Consider the following 21,793-nt stretch of genomic DNA (forward strand, 5'->3'; position numbering starts at 1 on the left):
CCTTCAGAAAGCACACCTCATACTCAACTGCATAATGTCTAGGCCTTTGTTGGATTTTAAATAATTATTAATACGTGTGTGCCTTTTCCAAATTGCAACACTGTTCATCCGAAATAGATAAGATGATGGTGTTTAAGGATACAAACTTATAATTAGTATTTACTACTTATAAGTAGTAAATAAGCCATAGAGATCTAGTGCATAGTATAATGAATATAGACAGTAATGTAGCATAATTATGTAATCTGATAGATATTGCTACAATGTCAGATTATAGTATATAAATGTATCAAAGTAACTTTATGTATGCTGTATGTTGTACATCTTAAAATTATATAATGGTACATGTCAAATTTATTCAATAAATAAAAAGTAAAAAAAAAAACCCAAAATACATAAAAGAAGGTTTTCCTTTCTAGTCTATATTCCTTCTCTATTCCGTTTCCTCTATATTCTAGTCAAGTAAATTATAATTATAAATATTTTGCCTGGAAACTAGGATTTGATATAACTTCTCTATTAACAAGTTGACTCCAGTCTGTTTATTATTCTCCTTACCTTTTTTCAAATCTTCATTCATTTGTTAAACTCCCAATACACTTCCATTTCTTATACTAAATATGTCCATTCAGGTAAATTGGCCAATTGCTGGCATTAAATCAGGAGTGAGCAACCAATCTCTCCCACCACAAGTAACTCATATAATACCTCATATTTTTCAATTTACTCTTTTATTTCTCTCTTAATATCAAAGTTATACCCACACATATATATAATCACTTTCCTCAATAGCATTGATAATTACTGCATTCTTTAATTCTTTAATTTTATTAAATCAATTTTAATGCTTATAATATGGCAGGCATTTTGTCAGGATACAAAGTTAAATAATACCTAATCACTTCCTCGAAGTTTCTCTCATAACCATGCATTTTCTTAGTTACAGGCACTTGCTGATAATGGGCACAACCTGTGCTCTAATCCTAGCATCCATCAGGCTCCACCAGGACCACCATTACATGTGGTTGTTGTGGATGTGGATTTGGGATTCAGCCTGTGGTGACTCAGTCTCCTTATCATCTGCTTATTCACCTCTGTGATGTGGGGAGAATTATTTTACTTCTGTATTGCTCAATAAATGTGATTTAAAAATAAAGATTATAGCAGTACCTATTTCACGGGGTTGCAATAAAGCTTTAATGACAGGATACATTCAAAACCCAATGTAGTGCTTGGCATGTTATACCTGCTTAATAGGGGTATTTGCATGTGTGATTGCTTTGAAACATTTGAAAACGGTGGATCTACATAATTGTAATTAATTTTTTGAACAAAAGACAATATAAGGTCTTTTAGATAATTTGGTGAGTATTTGCATCTTGATTTTTTTGTACTATTTGTGATTTTTTTTTAACTTCAGCCACATGTAAATATTACAAAAATTAATATAATTGTTAACATTAAGATAATTTGCTTTTATATTAAATGACTCTATCTTACATATTACAAAATCTTGAGTAAAATTTACAAAACAATTATAAAGCCACACTGGGAAGCAGTTATTACTAGAAATTTTGGATTTTATTTTACATGATTTCAGGTAAACAATTAAAGAGGAAGGTTAAGATAATGGCATAGTTTTTTATTTGAAAGGACTGAGTTTAAGGGCTATTTACTTACAGAAACTTTATAATATAAAAATGTAAACATCTGAAGGAAACATCTAAATAGTGACTTTACTATTATAGGTTGTTACCCTTCTTTCTATCTTTCAGGAATACACAATAGATATAATTTTTGCCCAAACCTGGTTTGACAGTCGTTTAAAATTCAACAGTACCATGAAAGTGCTTATGCTTAACAGTAATATGGTAGGAAAAATTTGGATTCCTGACACGTTCTTCAGAAACTCAAGAAAATCTGATGCACATTGGATAACAACTCCTAATCGTCTGCTTCGAATTTGGAATGATGGACGAGTTTTATATACTCTAAGGTAAAACTATTTTAAAAAATGTAGCTGTTCTAATTTATTTTCCATACTAATACTTAATCAACTCACAAATTTTCTTTTTTCAGTTTTACAAAGAAAGAAATATAGAGTTCCTTTCATATACTAAAATGGTGGAATATTTCGGAAATTTTCTTTTTTAAGTTCAGAGTAACTGGTATACGAAAGGGACTAAAAGCAAAGAAAAAAAAAACCTCTTGATATCCCCCTCCTCTGAAATGGAAGATGGTGTGGTGTGACCATTATGTGTTTAAACTCATAATGCAAATGGCTGACTGAGATTTTCTCTAGGAGCCAATCCTGCTATATAATTCAATAATGTACCAAAACATCCTTAAGAAGGATTAAATGAAGATTCAAGTTTATTTAATTCATTGTCTTGAACATATCTTAACATATCAAGCGTCATACCAATCTTATTAAGAATCATCCTTAATGGAAAGAAATTCATGAAAATTTAAGAGAAAACAATCACCATGCTTAACCATATATACTCTGTTAGTTGTGTGTGTGTGTGTGTTTTGATCCTGAAGTGTAAATTTTTAACTGTAAACAAATTATACTGAATTGTACAGTGACAGCTTTGTTGGCTGGAGAGGAAAATGTTAGAATTTTCTTACTCACTTGTGAATGCTATATTAACACTTAAAACTTTGAGACATTACAATTATTATTATTTTCTAATATATCACTATCTGTTCTTGTAGGCCAAAATCATTCTTAAAAATTAGACAAAGGATTTTTAATGCTTGAAATTATTTCTTATTATTTAATATTTATTTTTTCATTTAAATAGATTGACAATTAATGCAGAATGTTATCTTCAGCTTCATAACTTTCCAATGGATGAACATTCCTGTCCACTGGAATTTTCAAGCTGTAAGTGACAAAATATGTGATAATTTCAAGAATTTTAGCTTCAGACTCTGTTTATTTAAAAGTGTAAAATAAAACGAGAGAAACTATAATTTATATAATTTTCAGAAGTGTGGATTATGTTCATCTCTCAGACAAAATAATTACAAATGTTGTACTTTTCTTGCTTTTAAATTAAAAAGTGACAATAAATGCATAGTAAGTGTATGTTTTTAATTATATCAGTGCTTACAAATTTTGGGTTTATCCAAGTGCCTTTTTCCTATTTTGATTAAATAAAGTAGTCCTGAAGATAGGTTTGTGTTCAAATGTTTTAACAGTGCCATGAATAAAATATTGATTCAAATTTTATTCATCTCCCTGAGGCAAGATTTAACTTTATTACATTGGATTTTAAAGTATGTTTCAAAGATTGGTTTGGTGAATAATATTTACTACATGAATAGCAAATCTTTGAGAAGACTTTAATGAATTAGAAAAGCCAAGGTAGAAATAGGCTTATTTTATACAAAAGAAACATGGAAACACAGAGAAATGATTAGAGCTAAATAATTTGAATATAAAAAGTATTTTGTTCCAAGAAAATTATTTTCTATATGAATATCAATTTTATTTCATATTTATTAACATGTTTACATATATTTTTATAAAAACATTTTTCTAGATAATATATAATGAACAAGTCTTGAAAACATGTAAAATGAGTTTTAAAAATGTTATTGCCTATATCCACAAATCGTGTGCTCTTTTCCTTCTATTGAAACCTGACTTTTTTATATATCACATTCTAAAGTTTATTCACTGTAGATTTTATGTATTCACAGGTATTATCCTGCTTCTTCACTTACAAAATTCCCAAATATCTCTTGTTGCTTTTATTAATGATTTTGACTTTTCTTAATGATCTTTGTCTCATTAAAATGTCCTTTTAAATTTATAATCTATCTCACTGCTTTAATTTTCTAACATTAACTTCTCAATGAATAAAACAGCCAAATCATAACATAGACTTGATTAATCCAAGCACTCAAGGAATAGTTGATATGCAAATATTTGAAATGTAGCAATTATTGTACTTCCCTCCTAGACACCATGACTAAATTCTTGGTATGATATCTCTTTGGCTTTGATTGTCATTGCTGGAAATTAATAATCTGTCCCTGTGAACGCAATTGGTTATCGCTGACATAAACAATGTAATCTTAGCTAACTTTTCATGTATTCTACATGGGTCCCACAGAGAATTAAGGTTTCTGTTGGGTTTGGCCAGCAAACCCTGAGGCGGTGAATGAAAAGATTACTCCAGATACCTTAGTAGGAGAAAGGAGAGGCCTGGGGACCAGACGTTCTATCGGGGAAAGGCCCTGAGCCAAGCTTTGTCTCTACTTGTATATTGATGTCTTAGTAATATATCAGGCGCAAGAGCAAAGGAAGGAGGAAAGTGTAACTTTAATGGTCAGGATAATAATATATGGGGCAGTGTGTGATAAGAGCAAGGAGGCAAGGAGTTCGTGAAGTACGTGACTACCACAGGTGCCTGTGGTAAATTTTTCTTCAAAATTTAAACATTTACTCCTTAGATGAGAACCTTGAGACACAGTAAGAATCTGGCCATTTTCAGCCAAAAAACTTCAAAGGAGGCCCAGGGTTCCAGGCACTCCTCCTTTGCTTTTCAATTAGTCTCATCCAGGGAGGCATATACAAGTCAGAATTTGTCTATCCCGGCACTGTGAATTCCCACAGGTTTCTATACCTAATATTTCACAACAAATATATTAAAAAGATTTCAGCACATCCCCGTTTTAAAAGTAAATATCATAAAATCTAGAATAGTTAAGTAATGAGCTTACTATTTTTATTTGTGCCCACACTCCTATATTCTATATTGAAAATATTGAGAATATTACTATATTCTAGGGCAATGATAATGATAATTTAAAAAATTACAAAATATGGAAAAGTAGGATGGTTAGAGCCCTATAGAACAAGAAAGTAGACATGAAAAAATAAAAGAGAGAACAGATTTTTAATAGGTTGATGGAAAAATGAGCTATTTCATTGAATGACAGATGAGGAGATCGTGGTACAAAGTGATAAAATATTTTGGAAATTTTTAAAGTTGATAGTGAATTCTGTTCCTAGAATGTAGTAGACCAATTCTTCTGTTGAAAACAATTTAAAACTTTATGATATTAAAAATTTTCTCAAAAACATGTAAGTGAAATCACCAGGAAGGAATTAAAGCATAAAAAAATGAAGCCAGAAGGTTTATTATAGTCACTTTGATCCAAGGATATTTGCCAAACAAGGTAAATTTAAGCTTTGACTTTGCCTTGTGGATTAGAGTTCTAATAGAACATAATTTCTACACACACCTGGGTTACAAAGGCTGGACGCTTAGGGTATCATGAAGAAGCACCTCCCCCCACGTACACAAACACACACATATACATGTACACACACAACCACTAAAGTCTTAAAGAAAAGTTGCCTCTGCAATCAGCATACTAGGATGAAGTAACTCCTTGAGAGGATATAATTACAAACCCACCCTCACATGAATTTGCAGCCCAAATTTCCTTCACTTGATTACTCCCAAAAGTCCTTGTGGATTTTTCTGACATGTGGCAGAAACACAAATTTTTTTTGAAAGAATGCACCTCAATATTAAGCAACTTCCAAGATGAAAAAAGACATTTTCAACACAAATAACTAACAAAATCTAGTATTCAGGGTTTATAACTAATTCAGACCAAAAAAGAGAGAGAGAGAGAGAGAAAAAAAAACCCATAAAGGAACAGGTGATTCAACAAGCAATTCTCCAAAGAAGAAACCTAAGAATCTAATAAACATATGAAAAAATTACTAGGTTTCATTCATAACCAGGAAAATGTGAAATAAAATATGCTTACAGACCAATAAAAATAGACTGTCTACATCAAGTTAAATGAGAATATGGATCCAAGTATATTTCCATACTCTGGCTGGTGAGAGAATTTATTGGTATACTCTTTATGAAAAGAAGATTGGCATTGTCTCATAAAGTAGAAATTATATGCAATCCATGACCCCAGCTATTCCACACTTAGGTATATATGCCAGAGAAACTTGCATATATGTATTTTGTGAGGCACGTATAGTAATGTTACTAGTAGCAATGTTACTAATGACCAACAAAAAACATTATAGGTGTCTACAACAGTAAAATAGATAAATATCAGTACATCTTTACAATGGAACAAATTTACTAAAGCTACATACATTAGCATGGATGACTATTACAAATATCAAAAGAAGTAAAATATACAGTAATGGATCTAGTATGGCAACAATCAAGAAGAATTCAAAAAGAACCTAAAATAAGCTATATGTTTCAGAAATGCATATCAGAAAATCTATAACAAAAACATAAGGGAAGGATTATCACAGAAATCAAGTTAGTGGTTACCTCTAATCGTGAGAGGGAATATGATATCGGGGTGGACACATGAGTTTTCCTAGACACGAGCATGATTCTATTTCTTGATTTAAGTGGAGTTAACTGGATATCATTATTTAATCATTATGTGATTACTTTTAAACTATACACATATATTTTATGCCATGTTTTCTATATCTGACATACCTATAATACAAAAATGAATTTCAAAGAACTTGTCTTGGAATGATGTTGGTATTGAAATAGTAACAGATTTGAATCTTGCTAATCTATTTATTTTTATTTTTATTTTTATCTAGATGGGTACCCTAAAAATGAAATTGAGTATAAGTGGAAAAAACCTTCTGTAGAAGTGGCCGATCCTAAATACTGGAGATTATATCAGTTTGCATTTGTCGGGTTACGGAACTCAACTGAAATTTCTCACACAATCTCTGGTAATAAGGAACAGTGAATGATGCTAGCATCATATGACTTTGTATTTAAATCTATAGGTTGGAATCCATACTTTTATATATTTTAATAGCAAAAATAAAACTCTTTTTTCTTCCAGGGGATTATATTATCATGACCATTTTTTTTGACCTGAGCAGACGAATGGGATATTTCACTATTCAAACCTACATTCCATGTATTCTGACAGTTGTTCTTTCTTGGGTGTCTTTTTGGATCAATAAAGATGCAGTACCTGCAAGAACATCACTTGGTATGATATGAATATTATGCTATAGTATCATAGGACTGTTAAAATTTTATAGTTTATAATGTATAGTATTTTATAGTTAAATATATTAGAAGTTTATAGTTGAATATATTAGACTATTACTCTACATTACAATCAAGCAAAAATTTTAAACTACTCTAGTGCTTTATAAAATTTTAAACTACTCTAGTACTTTATAAAATGTTGAAATGAATATGACAAACAAGTAGGCAACAGAATCACAAAGAATTTAAAATTTCAGAATTTAAAAAATTTTTCCTGCTAATAAAGTTCGAATGAAACATAAATATTCAGCAGGAATTAATAAATGAAAATCACATAATCCCTGAATCTCAATTTGGTCTATATTTTTAATCACTGTTCATCAAGATTTTATTTTATTTTTTAGCTGAATCACTGATAGCCAGCATTTATTGACCTATGTGTGTTTAGAAGGCTTTGAAATCCCCTGCTCTTACAATGGTGCTAATCAACAGTGAACTTTTCTAAAGGGCAAGTCACTGAAAGGGACAAGAAACTTCTGGGCTTCTGTAATCTATAAAATGTGTAATTAGTCTATGAATATTTTGAGAGTTGCCTGTACAATAACCCTGATTAAAAGGGTAATTTGTAATTCATACTTGAAAAAATAGACTTTTGGTTTCTTTCTTTAGCAATCAATTGCAATAATCAAAATCATAAGAAAATGTGTCTAATTACTGTACATTTGTTTAAAAGAAAATAACATCCATTTATATATTGATATACAAAGACAACTTATTGATCAATTTCATTCCCAAGATCAGTGCAAGACATGAATCACACTACTGATAATTGTGTCTTAAAAAATATAAAGTTGGGACAGTCTAATTTCATGTGGTTTCTATGCTAGCTGGTGAATAACCTCATTTAGTAAATACAGTAAAATGCAAATCACATAAAAATGGCAAGATAAAACCTGACGCACCCACCTCTATACTTGGAAAACGTAGTCCCCTTGGGAGTCTAAAGAGAAATGTACATAGAGCCAGTGGATAAAATGTATTCAATACCTGAGTTTTGTTTCCTATCTAAGCTATTATTATTATTTCAAATTATTTTATGTTCTAAAGTAAACAAACTATTTCAGATTCTTTGTATGCTACCATGAGTAGGACTTAAATATTACATTTTTATTTTTAAACAGTATTCTCATATTTTTCCCAAAGAGAATTTGAATGGATTATTTCTACCATGATATTTGTATGAAGCTGTTTAAAAACCATGCCATAGTGTCATCAAAGTGAATATAGCCAATTGTGGAATTGTGCTGTTACATGAATTCATATTTTTTAATATTAGCATATCAACTATAAAGATAATCCATAGCTAGATCTAACTTGAAGAATATCTCTTATAATTGTGGTCCCTATGTATTTGGAGCTCAAGATTTTTTTAAACAAGTATATGCACATAAATACATATATACATACATATGTACATACATACATGTCATTGAAGTACAATTTCCTGAGCTTATTTATTTCACGTTGTGCTTTAGCAAACATTTACCAAATGCTTTTCTGTGAAACAGGTATTGTTCTAAGTGCTTAAGTGTTAATAGTGAACGGTCGCTATAAAATCCCCATGTTCATGGCATTTATGTTTTAGTGGGGTGTGCAGGTAATGTACAAATATAAAGAGTGTATAATGTCAGTCAGTAATAAAAGCTATGGAGAGAAAGCAAAATCAATGGCAAGAGAATTGCAGGGGATGTGCGTAAATATGATGTTTGCTATTTTATCCTGTGGAGTCAGGCTATACCTCTTTGAGGAGGTAGCAGAGACCCACTGAAGCCTGGGAGCTAGCCTGGTGGATATGTGGTAGAAAGATAGGACAGACAGGGAGAACCAGTAGATCCTAAAGTGGGATCTTCTTTTCTATCATGCTTGAAGGTCATAAAAAAGACAACTATGGCTAGAACTGACTGAAAAGTGGTAGAAAATGAGATTGGAGATATGGCTAATAGTTAGATCATGTAGGTTTAGTAGGTCACTTTACAGACTTTGGATTTTATTCTCAATCTGACTTGTAGGATTTTGAGCAGGAAATATCAATGCATCTGCTAAATAACCCAAATATTTTCTTATTATCATGGATTCAAAGATATTTTAGTAAGAAATCCACTTATTTTTAAGCTAAACACTGTGATGGTATGTACTAAATTAAAGAAATAATTGTCTGAAAGCTAAGTTCTGTAGTTTTCATTGCTTTACAAATAGAAATGTAATAGTATTTTAGTAAAGTGAAATTTAATGCAGTCGTTGATATTGAAATCAAAACACACATTGTCTTTAAGGGTTTCTCTAGTAAATTGGGACTCAAGTATGGAAGGCAGGAATACATTTGGAAATCTGCCTTTGTGTGAGTGTGGCAATGTAATGACTTATTAAGTTACCAGAAAAAAATGCATAAGGTGAGGAAGAAGAAAGATCTGTTTATTCATGGAAATCATTTAGCGCTTACCATATGCCTAGCCTTTATAGTTTTGGCTTAAAAATAATTGAAGCATTATCTCCTCCAGTGCTGTCCATGTTGCAGCAAATTTTGAGAAATCGTTCTTTTTGACAGCTGAGTAATATTCCATTGTATATAGGGACCACAACTTCTTAATCCAATCATCTGTTGAAGGGCATCTCAGCTCCTTCCACGATTTAGCTATTGTGGACAAAGCTGCTATGAACATTGGGGTGCATGTGGCCCTTCTCTTCACTACATCTGTATCTTTGGGGTAAATACCCAGTAGTGCAATGGCTGGATCATAGGGTAGCTCAATTTTTAACTTTTTAAGGGACCTCCACACTGTTTTCCAAAGTGGCTGTACCAACATGCATTCCCACCAACAGTGCAAGAGGGATCCCCTTTTTCCACATCCTCTCCAACATTTGTTGTTTCCTGCCTTGTCAATTTTTGCCATTCTAACTGGCGTAAGGTGGTATCTCAAGGTGGTTTTGATTTGACTTTCCCTGATGGCTAATGATTTTGAACATTTTTTCATGTGTCTGTGAGCCATTTCTATGTCTTCATTGGAAAAGTGTCTGTTCATATCTTCTGCCCATTTTTTGATTTGATTATTTGTTTCTCGTGTATTGAGTTTGAGAGGTTATTTATAGATCTTGGATACTATTCTTTTATCTGTAGTGTCATTTGAAAATATCGTCTCCCATTCCGTGGGCTGCCTCTTAGTTTTTTTGACTGTTTCCTTGGCTGTGCAGAAGCTCTTTATCTTGATGATTCCCACAAGTTCATTTTATCTTTTGTTTCTCTTGCCTTTGGAGATGTGTCATGAAATAAGTTGCTGTGGCCGATGTCAAAGAGGTTGCAGCCTATGTTCTCCTCTAGGATTTTGATGGATTCCTGTCTCACATCGAGGTCTTTACAACCATTTGGAGTTTATCTTTGTATATGGTTTGATAGAGTGGTCAAGTTTCATTCTTTTGCATGTAGCTGTCCAATTTTCCCAGCACCATTTATTGAAGAGACTGTCTTTTTTCCACTGGATGTTTTTCCTGCTTTGTCAAAAATTAGTTGCCCAAAGAGCCAAGGGTCCATTTCTGGGTTCTCTGTTCTGTTCCATTGGTCTATGTGTCTGTTTTTCTGCCAGTACCATGCTGTCTTTGTGATCACAATTTGTAGTATAGCTTGAAATCCGGCAACATGATGCCCCGAGCTTTGTTTTTCCTTCTCAACAATTTCTTGGCAATTCAGGGCCTCTTCTGGTTCCACACAAATTTGAGGGCTGTTTGTTCCAGTTCTTTGAAAAATGTCATTGGTATTTTGATTGGGATGGCATTGAAAGTGTAGATTGCTCTGGGTAGCATAGACATTTTAACTATGTTTATTCTTCTGATCCATGAGCATGGAATATTTTTCCATCTTTTTGTGTATTCTTCAATGTCTTTCAAGAGTGATTTGTAGTTTCTAGAATATAGATCCTTTACGTCTCTGCTTAAGTAATTCCAAGATAACGTATGATTTTTGGTGCTATTGTAATTGGAATGGATTTGCTAATTTCTCTTTCTTCAGTCTCATTGTTCGTGTATAGAAATGCAACTGATTTCTGAGCTTTGATTTTGTATCCCGCCACATTACTGAATTGCTCTATAACTTCTAGTAGTTTTGGGGTGGAGTCTCTTGGTTTTCTATATAGAGTATCATGTCATCTGCGAAGAGAGACAGTTTGACCTCTTCTTTGCTGATTTGGATACCTTTTATCCCTTTTTGTTGTCTGATTGCTGTTGCTAGGACTTCTAGTACTATGTTGAATAATAATGGTGAGAGTGGGCATCCTTGTCATGTTCCTGATCTTATGGGAAAGGCTTGAGGCTTTTCCCCGTTGAGAATGATATTCGCTGTAGGCTTTTCATAGATGGTTTTTATGAAATTGAGGAATATATCCTCTATCCCTACACTCTGAAGGGTTATAATCAGGAAAGGATGCTGTATTTTGTAAAAGGCTTTTTCTTCATCAATTGACAGGATCATATGGTTCTTGACTCTTCTTGTTGATATGATCTACCACACTGATCGATTTGCAAATGTTGAAACACCTTTGCATCCCAGGGATGAATCCCACTTGGTCATGATGGATAATCCTTTTAATGTACTCTTGGATCCTATTTGCTAGGATCTTGTTGAGAATTTTGGCGTCCATATTCATCAGGGAAATTGGTCTGTAATTCTCCTTTTTGATGGGGTCTTTGCCTGGTTTGGGGATCAAGGTAAGACTGGCCTCATAGAATGAGTTTGGTAGTTTTCCTTCTGTTTCTATTTTTTGAAACAGCTTCAGGAGAATAGGTATTATTTCTTCTTTGAATGTTTAGTAGAATTCCCCGGGGAATCCGTTAGGCCCTGGACTCTTGTTTTTGGGGAGGTTTTTGATCACTGCTTCAATCTCTTCATAATTAATCGGTCTGTTTAAATAATCAATTTCTTCCTGTTTCATTCTTGGTAGTTTATAGGTTTCCAGGAAGGCACTCATTTCTTTCAGGTTGTTTCATTTTTTGGCATAAAGCTGTTCATAAAAGTTTCTAATGATCCTTCCTATTTCATCGGTGTTAGTTGTGATCTCTCCCCTTTCATTCATAATTTTATTAATTTGGGTCCTTTCTCTTTTCTTTTGAATAAATCTGGCCAGTGGCTTATCGATCTTATTTATTCTTTCAAAGAACCAGCTTCTAGTTTTATTGATCTGCTCTACTGTGCTCCTGGTTTCTAATTCATTGATCTCTGCTCTAAACTTGATTACCTGCTTTCTCGTGCGTGGGTTAGGCCTGTTCTTCTGTTCCAGCTCCAGCTTCTTTGAGGTGAGAATATAAAAACTGCATTTTAGGTTTTTCTATTCTTTTGAGTGAAGCTTGGATGGCTATGTATTTTCCCCTTAGGACCACCTTTGCAGTGTCCCATAGATTTTGGACCAATGTGTTTTCATTTTCATTGGTCTCCAAAAATTGTTTAAACTGATTTTTAATTTCCTGGTTTACCCAATCATTCTTGAGCAGGATGGTTCTTAGTTTCCCAGTGTTTGAGTTTCTTCCAAATTTTTCCTTGTGACTGAGTTCCAGTTTCAAAGCATTGTGGTCTGAGAATATGCAGGGAATAATCTCAGTCTTTTGGTATCGGTTGAGACCTGTTTTGTGACCCAATATATGTTCTATTCTGGAGAAAGTTCCATGTGCATGCAAAAAGAATGAATCTTCTGTTGTTCTGGGGTGTAGTGTTCTATATATATGAATGAGGTCCATCTGATCCAGTATGTCATTCAATGCTCTTGTTTCTTTGTGATTTTTTGCTTAGGTGATCTGTCTATTATTGAGAGTGGAGTGTTGAGGTCTCCTACTATTAACGTAGTATTATCTATATGTCTCTTTATTCTGGTTAAGAGTTGGCTTGTGTATCTAGCTGCTCCCCTGTTGGGGGTATAGATATTTATAATTGTCATATCCACTTGTTGGATACATCCTTTAAGAATAATATAGTGTCCTTCTGTATCTCTAACAACAGTCTTTAGTTTAAAATCTAATCTGTCCAATATGACAATTGCTACCCCAGCTTTCTTTTGAGGTCCATTGGCATGAAAAATGGTTTTCCATCCCTTCACTTTCAGTCTGGATGTATCTTTAGTTTCAAAATGACTCTCTTGTAGGCAGCAAATGGATGGGTCATGTCTTTTTATCCAATCTGCAGCCCTGTGTCATTTATGGGAGCATTTAGGCCATTCACATTGAGAGTGATTATTGAGAGATATGATTTTAATGATGTCATGTTACCTGTGAAGTCTTTGTTTCTATAGATTGTGACTTTCTGTTCTGTATCACTCTTGGGGCCTTTTTACTTTTATAGAACCTCCTTTAATATCTCATGTACGGCTGGTTTGGTGGTTACGAATTCTTACAGTTTCTGTCGATCCTGGAAGGTCCTTATCTCTCCATCAATTCTGAGTGACAGCCTTGCTGGATAAAGGATCCTTGGCTATATGTTCTTCTAGCTAGAGCTTTGAAAATACCCTGCCAACCCTTCCTGGCCTGCCAGGTCTGTGCAGACAGGTCTGACGTTATTCTGATATTTTTCCCTCCATACGTGAGGATTTTCTTCCCCCTGGCCATTTTCAAGACTGTAACCTTGGATCTAATATTTGCGAAATGCACTATGATGTGACATGGTGTAGGTCTGTTCTCATTGACCTTGGCAGGTGTCCTCCGGGTCCTCCCTGCCTCTTGGACATGAATGCTTGTTTCCTTTGCCAGATTAGGGAAGTTCTCAGCTACAATTTGTTCAAATATCTCTTCTAGACCTCTCTTTTTCTCCATCCCCTCAGGGATGCCGATGATTCTGACATTGGAACGTTTCATTGAGTCAGAAATCTCCCGTAATCTACATTATTGAGGTAGGATTTTTTTGAGCCAAGTTTCTGTTTTAATTTTCTCTTCTATCATCCCATCCTCTAATTCACTAATTCGTTCTTCTGCCTCACTTACCCTGGCCGTCAGAGCATCTAGTTTAGAATGCATTTGATTCATAGCATTTTTAATTTCTGCCAGATTCGCTCTCATTTCTTCCCTTAGAGATTCTATATTCTTGTTAATATTTTCCTTAATATTTTTTTTCAAGCCTACACATCATCTTGACCATTTTTACTCTGAACTCCATTTCTGACAATTTGGTTATATCCATGTCCATCAGTTCTGTGGCAGCGGCCACAGACTCATTATCTTTTTTCTTTGCTGGGGGGATTTCTCCTTCTCGTCATTCTGATGAGGAGAGGTTGCAGGAATGCCCAGAGCCCAAATTATTGACCAGGAACCAGGCAGTGTGCACTTGTTTTATAGGGACCTTAGGGATGTGGGCTTCTTAATTTTTCAGCCTGCCTTCTGGGGGAGGGGGCCTGCCATGCTGATACTCAGGCAATCCTGTTTGAGTAGAGTCGCCCTGTCCCCTGCAAGGGGGGTTGGGGATGGGCACAATGTAAGCTGGTATTTCTGGGCTTTTGTTCTCTGGTGGCTTTCCCTGGTGGTTTTCTGTGACTCTTCTGAGAGTCAGAGCAGCAGTGGCCGGATCCTAGCCTCTGTCTCAGAACAGAGAGATTGCAGTCCGCTCTCCACTGAGCTGTCCTGACCACTTTAACTCTGTTTCTGTCGGTGCTGCTAAAAACCCTGTAGCATCTGGGTTGTGAGCCCCACAGCTGCTCTCCCAGCCCTCACTTCCAGGGCCGGCACATCTCTGTCCTTTGTGTTTCTAATGCCGCCAGCCACCCCCAGTTCCCGGCGCGGGCTCCCAAGCTCTCTGTTTCAGTGTGGTTCACGCACAACTCCTGAGTGCTGGTTTTTAGTCTGGTCACGCACGCGCTCCCAAGCTCCCATTATCAGTCCAGTTCGAGTGTGCGCTCCGGAGCTCCGGTTTTCAGTCTGGTAGCACGCATGTTCCCAGGCTCACAGTCTCAGTCTGCTCTCTCATGGGTGCCAGCCCGTAAGTCCAGCCCACTCCCCAGTGCAAGTGGCTACTGCTTTCTGGTGCCCAAGCGCAGCGTTTCCCTCCTCCTTCCGTTTATCTTCTGATATCTGTGTGTGGATTCATGGCTTCATGCTTCGTACCTCAATACTCATCGCTGGAGATGTTCACTTGTAGAGATCAGATGTATCTTCCTGCATCTCAGGCTGATTCCATGGGTTTTCAGGATGGTCTGGTAGATACCCAGCTTGACTCGGGGACCAGCTGAGAAAGGGGTCCCCTACTCCTCTGCCATCTTTTCTCCTCCTTCCTAAGAAAATTCTTTAAGGTCACAGGGCTAATAGATGGAAGAGTCAGAATTTGAACCTAAATTTGCCACCATGACTCCCAATCCATCATACCCCTTTCTTTACTTTTTTTTCAAGCCTAAGTGATGATAAAAGTAAAAAGAGGGGTGTATAAGAGAAATCATTAGGGCATGTTTCAAAGGAGACATGAGGGGTAAATGTGGTATTGCCCTTAGTATATCAAAGAGACCCTTTCTATTTTTTTTTCATCAGAGATGTTGCCACTGTATAATAATTGGCCAAATTAAGAAGAGTTTGGCATTACATTAAGTCCTCTTTGGAGAGGACATAATTCCACTCATGGGGCCATATTTGGTGGACATAGAATGAGAATTATAGCAGGTTAGGTAAGAAAAGATACAGCATGTACAGCTGTGAGGTAGAGGTGTCAAGATTAGCAGTTCTAAGAACCACAAGAAAATCAAGACTAAAGAAAAACAGACACATACACAGAGATACATACACAAGGCTGAGGCCCCAGGAGATACCTAATTTTATATGTTGAACTCTGTAAAATATGAAGATTTTCTCTGTGCTTTTTGAGTATTCCATTGACATAATTTTGCCACATTTTTTGCTTAAACTTTGAGATTAAAAAATAGCCTCAATTCAAGTTATTGTATGAGAAAACACTGTACTAGTTTGGATTAATTTTAACTGTGTGTGGCAGAAAACCTCAAATCACTGTAGCTTAAATTAGGTAGAAGAGTATTTTGTTTTTCATGTGAGAATCCCAGAGGTATGTAGTCAAAGGGTGACTGCAGTGTGAGGGGCTCAGGCTCCCTCTGGTTCTCTGCTGTGCTGTGGATGATTTTAATTCTCATGGTGATGTAATGTTCTATGATGGCTGTTGGTGCTCTGGCCATTACGTTCCAGCAGAAAGCTATGAGGAAGAAGGAAACCCAGGCATTTTCTGTCTCTTTAATGCCATCTTTTATTTTTATGGATATACAATTGGTATTATATTGGTTCTAGGAGTATAGTTTAATGATTCAGTATTTGTATATATTGCAAAATGATCACCACCGTAAGTCCAGTTAACATACATAGTCACAAAATTTATTTTCTTGTGATGAGAACCTTGGAGATCTACTCTCAGCAAGTTTTAAATATACAACACAGTCTTATTAACTATAATCAACATGCTTTTTGCATTACATCCCTATGACTTATTTATTTTACAATTGGAAATTTGAAACTTTTGATTCCCTTTTTGCATTGTTAATGCTGTCTCTGGACATTGTTTACACCCTTGACTTAATACTCCTTGGCTAGATCACAGCCTGTGTCCACACATAGCTGAGAGAGGTGGCAAAGAAGTTCTTCCATGAGCCTCATGCCAGCTAAAAACTGGATAGTCTCTTGCTATGGAGGAATGGAAGTATGGGTGTGGGGAGTCAGCTATTTGTAGTCCACAAATTTAGATGATTAAAATTCATTACAGACACGAAGAGTACATTGAATGTAATGTAGCTATGGTTACCGGTCATTTTTTTCCTGTAAATCACGAATAATCATCTCCTTTTATTTCTATTGTTTCTTTCTGCTCCCAACATTGCCAAATCATATGGAAGAATAAAAATGGGGCGCTATTTATTATCTTGTATTTTCCCCTTCCACAGGTATCACTACAGTTCTGACTATGACAACTCTGAGCACAATCGCCAGGAAGTCATTACCTAAGGTTTCTTATGTGACTGCGATGGATCTCTTTGTTTCTGTTTGTTTCATTTTTGTTTTTGCAGCCTTAATGGAATATGGCACCTTGCATTATTTTACCAGCAACAAAAAAGGAAATACAACTAGAGACAGAAAGCTAAAGAATAAAAGCTCGGTATGTTAAAAATTTCTATTGTTATAAACAGCAACTTACTATCAGAGATACTGTTTTGAATACTCATGTTATACTTGCTTAGACTAATAGGGATTCTTGAGGTATTCTAACAAAAGCCAAATACCATTAAGATGAAACTGGAGGTTTCAATGACTGTTAGGTCATTGCTCACCAGGAAAAATATATTAATAGTTCCCCTTAGAAAAGACTCTTGGATCCCCCTTGTAAAGAGCGGTTTCTTATGCTGTGAATTTTTCTCAAGTGGTAGATTCTTTGTACCTAAAAAATTACTTAAGATCTCTCTTTGATTCCTTTTTGTTGTTGTTGTTAAGATTTGGGTGCTAACAACAAGTGGCCCACAAAATTGCCTCATTTTTAGAGATAAAGAACCCTCTTTAATGTTAGTATTCAGCTGTGTTTAAAAGTCATAGCTAAAAAGCGGTTTTGGTTTGTGTATATTTGTGTGCTCTTACTCTCCCTTCCCTGTCATATATCTACCTCAACATATATAACATCAAATTGATATATTAGAATTGGTTCTATTAATTCTAAGATACTTAAGTGTTAGATGATCGGCTATAAATTCTTATTATAATGGCAATTACAACAACCTCAAAATAATATCCAGCACTTACTGAGTATGCCAGGTGTTTTACATGCATGATTTCATCTATGCTCCTATGAGTACAAGTTCAGTAGTTTGCACAAGGACAGCCTGTGTAAGTGAAAAATCCAAGACTCATACCCAGGTATTTTTTGGTGCCAGAGCAGAAGCTTGTAATCCTTCCTTTAAATTTCTGTTCTCATAGGACTCAGAAAAGCAAACATTTGTTTCTCCAATATTGACCAAAAAGGCACTTTACTGCTGATTCTAGTAAATGTTTTCAAAGCAGATTTGTTCCCAAATACCTAAAAAAATGAGAACTATATACAACAGCTATGCTTGAATGGCAAGCTTGTAAGCCTACCACAGAGTGTATACAATGAGGCATGGAGTTCTCCATATTATCTCCTAACTTAGTAAGTTCTAGGATGCAAGGCTTTTCCTCCCTCCTCCCATTTGTCATTAATTTCTTTATAGAACTTTGACATATTTTTAAATTACATTTTACTGTTCATGTTATACTCCAAGGACCAAACCCTATGTGTATTTGCTTTCGGTTTCCCATAGTATTCCAAGAGAGCAGAGCACATCGCTGGCAGTACACATTAGATAACTTACATTACAGAATTAGCCTGTGACTTTCTCAATTTGACTTATTTTAGCTTATCGATGGGACATATTGTAGCCCCCGAAGGGACAAACCATCAGAAGGCAATGATGTCAATTTCAATATCTGTTTGCTAAATTTTTAGGTAAAGAAAAATGCAGGTTTTTTACTATTTTCCTTTAACCAAAGCCAAATATCCTTTCTGGATTTTCCATTTCATTATTTACTCATCCGTAGCTATGTTCAATTACTACTTTGAAAATTTAACTTCTGGAAATTGTAAATAAAATCAGGAAATGTATAATCTCACATAGATTCTCTAATTTCATTCTAAGAATATACAACGTATATAATATTATTATATTATCAAAGACATCAACCAAGTATCTACTCTGGGACTACATCTAATCAGTTTGGCTGTCACATTTACTCAGTAAGCTTAAACACTGGAGTGCATACCTTAAAATTATGATGTTTTTAAATCTTTCATTTACCAAATATTTATTAAGGATACCCATGTCCTAAGCAATGTTCTACAATAATTATTTAAGAAAAAAATCTATATTGAGTATTCAAAATTAAGCATCAAGCCCAAGAGGCAAATAATAAAGATGGAAAACTACAGAATAAAAATTAAATAAGAGGTTTGAAACACTCAATTTCAAGCATCAAAAGTTAAATTGATATATACAACTGATTACCGGGGTACAAAAAAATATTTTCTTTAGAGCCAAAATAATGTTCTATAGTCTTTCCTTTCTGCTCAGTTATGTGATTTATGAGTTCTTTTAATAGTAAAAGACATTTTGATTGAAAAACTGGGATCAGTAATCAAATCTGACTCCCTGCTTGGTTCAGTGTTCAGCCATCTGGTCTTGCTAATCAAGTAAATCAGAATGCACTTTTATGAAGAATAAACAGCTCTGCTTGTTGTCTCAAGTGCTCTATTTAATGGTTTGGTGGAGTCTGCTTTTCCTTCTGCTAGCCAAGACAAACACAAACCTAGACCTAGAACTCTTGCAGAGTTTTGCTCTTACACCTTTTCCAATGTTTCTTTGTTGTTGTTCTTCTTTCTGTTCTTCTTCTTCCTCTTCCTCTTTTTCCCTTACCCCCAACCCCTTCCCTCCACTTCCTCCTTCTTCTTCCTCTTCTCCTCCTCTCTCTTTTTCTTCCTTTGATATCCACCCTTTCTTTCATAAGCTCAAAATTCTGAGTAGTTGAAAATCTAGCATTTCCCCCTTTTGCTCTCTAGATGACTTACAGCAGTAGTCAGGTCAGAAACAAAGACCTTGACTAGAGTCACTGAAAGATCAACATGTCTCTTATTAAGCAAAACCAGAATCACCTTCTCGAGGTCTGATTGCTTAACTGAGAATCCCAGAATATTCCAAATTATTTTAAAAAGAGATAATATTTGGATGTGTCCAAATTTAGATTTTTAGCTTCCATGAATCCTCTTAAAAAACATAAATGAATAAAAATGCTTTTTACCTTATCTACACATGATATATTAGGCCCTTTCTCTCCCTCTCTTCCTCACTTTCTCTGTCCCCCCCCCCTTGCCTCCCACCTTCCTTCCTTCCTTTGATCTTTCTTTCCATATCTTCCTTTCCTCTTTATTTTCTTACTGTGGATATCAATGACATTTAAATTTGGTCCATATTTCCATCCCATCTAATACATATTATTGTGTTTTTATTTATACTCATTAAGAATATGATTCAGGTGTGTTTATGTCAATATCTATTTTTTTTTAAATCTAAGAAGTTAAGAATGTTGGAGCATGGAATCAAGACTCTGAAACAGATAAAGGTCATAAAAATGTAATTGTGCTAAGCCACTCATTATTAACTAAACAGTAGACATGTTAAAACTAGAATATTCCTCCCATAGATGATTAGGAATTTCAGAAAACTATGTTATACATACCTATATCAGGGTCCTGTTTTGCCCAGTTGAGGACAGACTGACATATATAATCTCTCAATTTGGTTAAAATGTACAATGATGGAAATTTATTTCACCAACCAATGACAAGGCACAGCAATAGCATGTGTTTTTGCCTTCATAAATCTTTAAATCTAGTTATGGAAAAATATACTATACACGAAGTACAATACAAATTAAAATCAAAAGTAAACAAAGGTACTATAGGGGAATCAGCTCAATTAGATGACTGGTTTCAAATACTTTTTCAGAAGCAGAATATTTTCTAAAATTAATATAAATAAAAAAAAATTAGGGGCACCTGGGTGACTCAGTGGGTTAAGCATCTGCCTTTGGCTCAGGTCATGATCCCAGGGTCCTGGGATCAAGCCTCATGTCAGGCTATCCATTCAGTGGGAGCCTGCTTCTCCCTCTCCCTCTGCCTACTGCTCCCCCTGCTTGTGTGTACTCTCTCTCTGTCAAATAAATAAATAAAATATTTTTAAAAAACCATTTTATTTATTTTTTTACTTTTTTAAAAGACTTATTTATTTATCTGAGAGAGAGAGAGAAAAGAAACATGGGGGGAGAGGTGGAGGGAGAGACAGAAGGGAAGCAGACTCCCTGCTGAGTGTGGAGCCTGACACAGGGCTCAGTTTCAAGATCCCAAGATCATGACCTGAACCAAAACTGAGTCAGATGCTTGACCAACCGAGCTACCCAGGTGCTCCAGTAAAAAACATTTTTAAAGGAGATGTTCATATTGAAATAGAGATAGGTACCACAAAGCCTGAGCTATGTGGTCTATCCCTTGCACTGAGGAGACCTTCAGACACAATGTGGTGCAGTCTGTGAAACACTGACTTAAGCACTTAACACTGAGAAGAGGCTATGTCAATGTGAGCCACAGTGGAGTGGGAGGGCTTCCTTTCATTTCAGGTGTAAATAATTCATTCAAAAAGCTGTAAACTAATTCTTTCAAAGGGGATTTGACAGAAAATTACAGAGATCATTGAAGTAGTTCCTTGAAGAATAAGTTGCAAATTTCAGGAGAACAAATTAGGAAGAGCATTTAAGATAGAAAGAACCACATGAGCCAAGTTGAGTCTTACATATGAGAATAAAATATAGACTGTTATTTGTTCCAAGCTGTATTGTCCAATGCAGCAGCCATTAGCCATATATGGCTAGGTTGATTTAAATGAATTAAAATTAACCAAAATTTAAAATTCAGTATCTTAGTATCATTAGTCACATTTCAAGTGCTCAATAGCTGCATGTGACCAGTAGCTACCATATTGGACTGTGCAGATGTAGAACATTTTTATCATCTTAGAAAGTTGTATTGGACAGTGGTGGTCTAGAAAATGGGAATCTTCAGAAAGAAAATAACCTAGGTTGAGGATAGAAAAGTGTTTATCGCCAAGTTGTGGAAAGTCTCCAGTATCATGGTAAAACTT

At 35.0% G+C, this 21,793-nt stretch overlaps 1 protein-coding gene across 1 annotated transcript in view; it reads left to right on the top strand.

The window, feature by feature from the left end:
• Positions 1–21,793, top strand: part of GABRG1 (gamma-aminobutyric acid type A receptor subunit gamma1) — a 74,794-nt gene that overhangs the window by 46,674 nt on the left and 6,327 nt on the right. The window contains exons 4-8 of the mRNA XM_045815941.2: positions 1,776–1,996; positions 2,808–2,890; positions 6,626–6,763; positions 6,880–7,032; positions 16,985–17,196. Coding sequence (XP_045671897.1) covers positions 1,776–1,996; positions 2,808–2,890; positions 6,626–6,763; positions 6,880–7,032; positions 16,985–17,196 — 807 coding nt within the window. The remainder of the gene's footprint in view (positions 1–1,775; positions 1,997–2,807; positions 2,891–6,625; positions 6,764–6,879; positions 7,033–16,984; positions 17,197–21,793) is intronic.

The sequence above is a fragment of the Ursus americanus genome, chromosome 8 (genome assembly GCF_024610735.1).
Source record: "Ursus americanus isolate L20-20 chromosome 8, mUrsAme1.1.p, whole genome shotgun sequence".
NCBI classification, from domain to species: Eukaryota; Metazoa; Chordata; class Mammalia; order Carnivora; family Ursidae; genus Ursus; species Ursus americanus.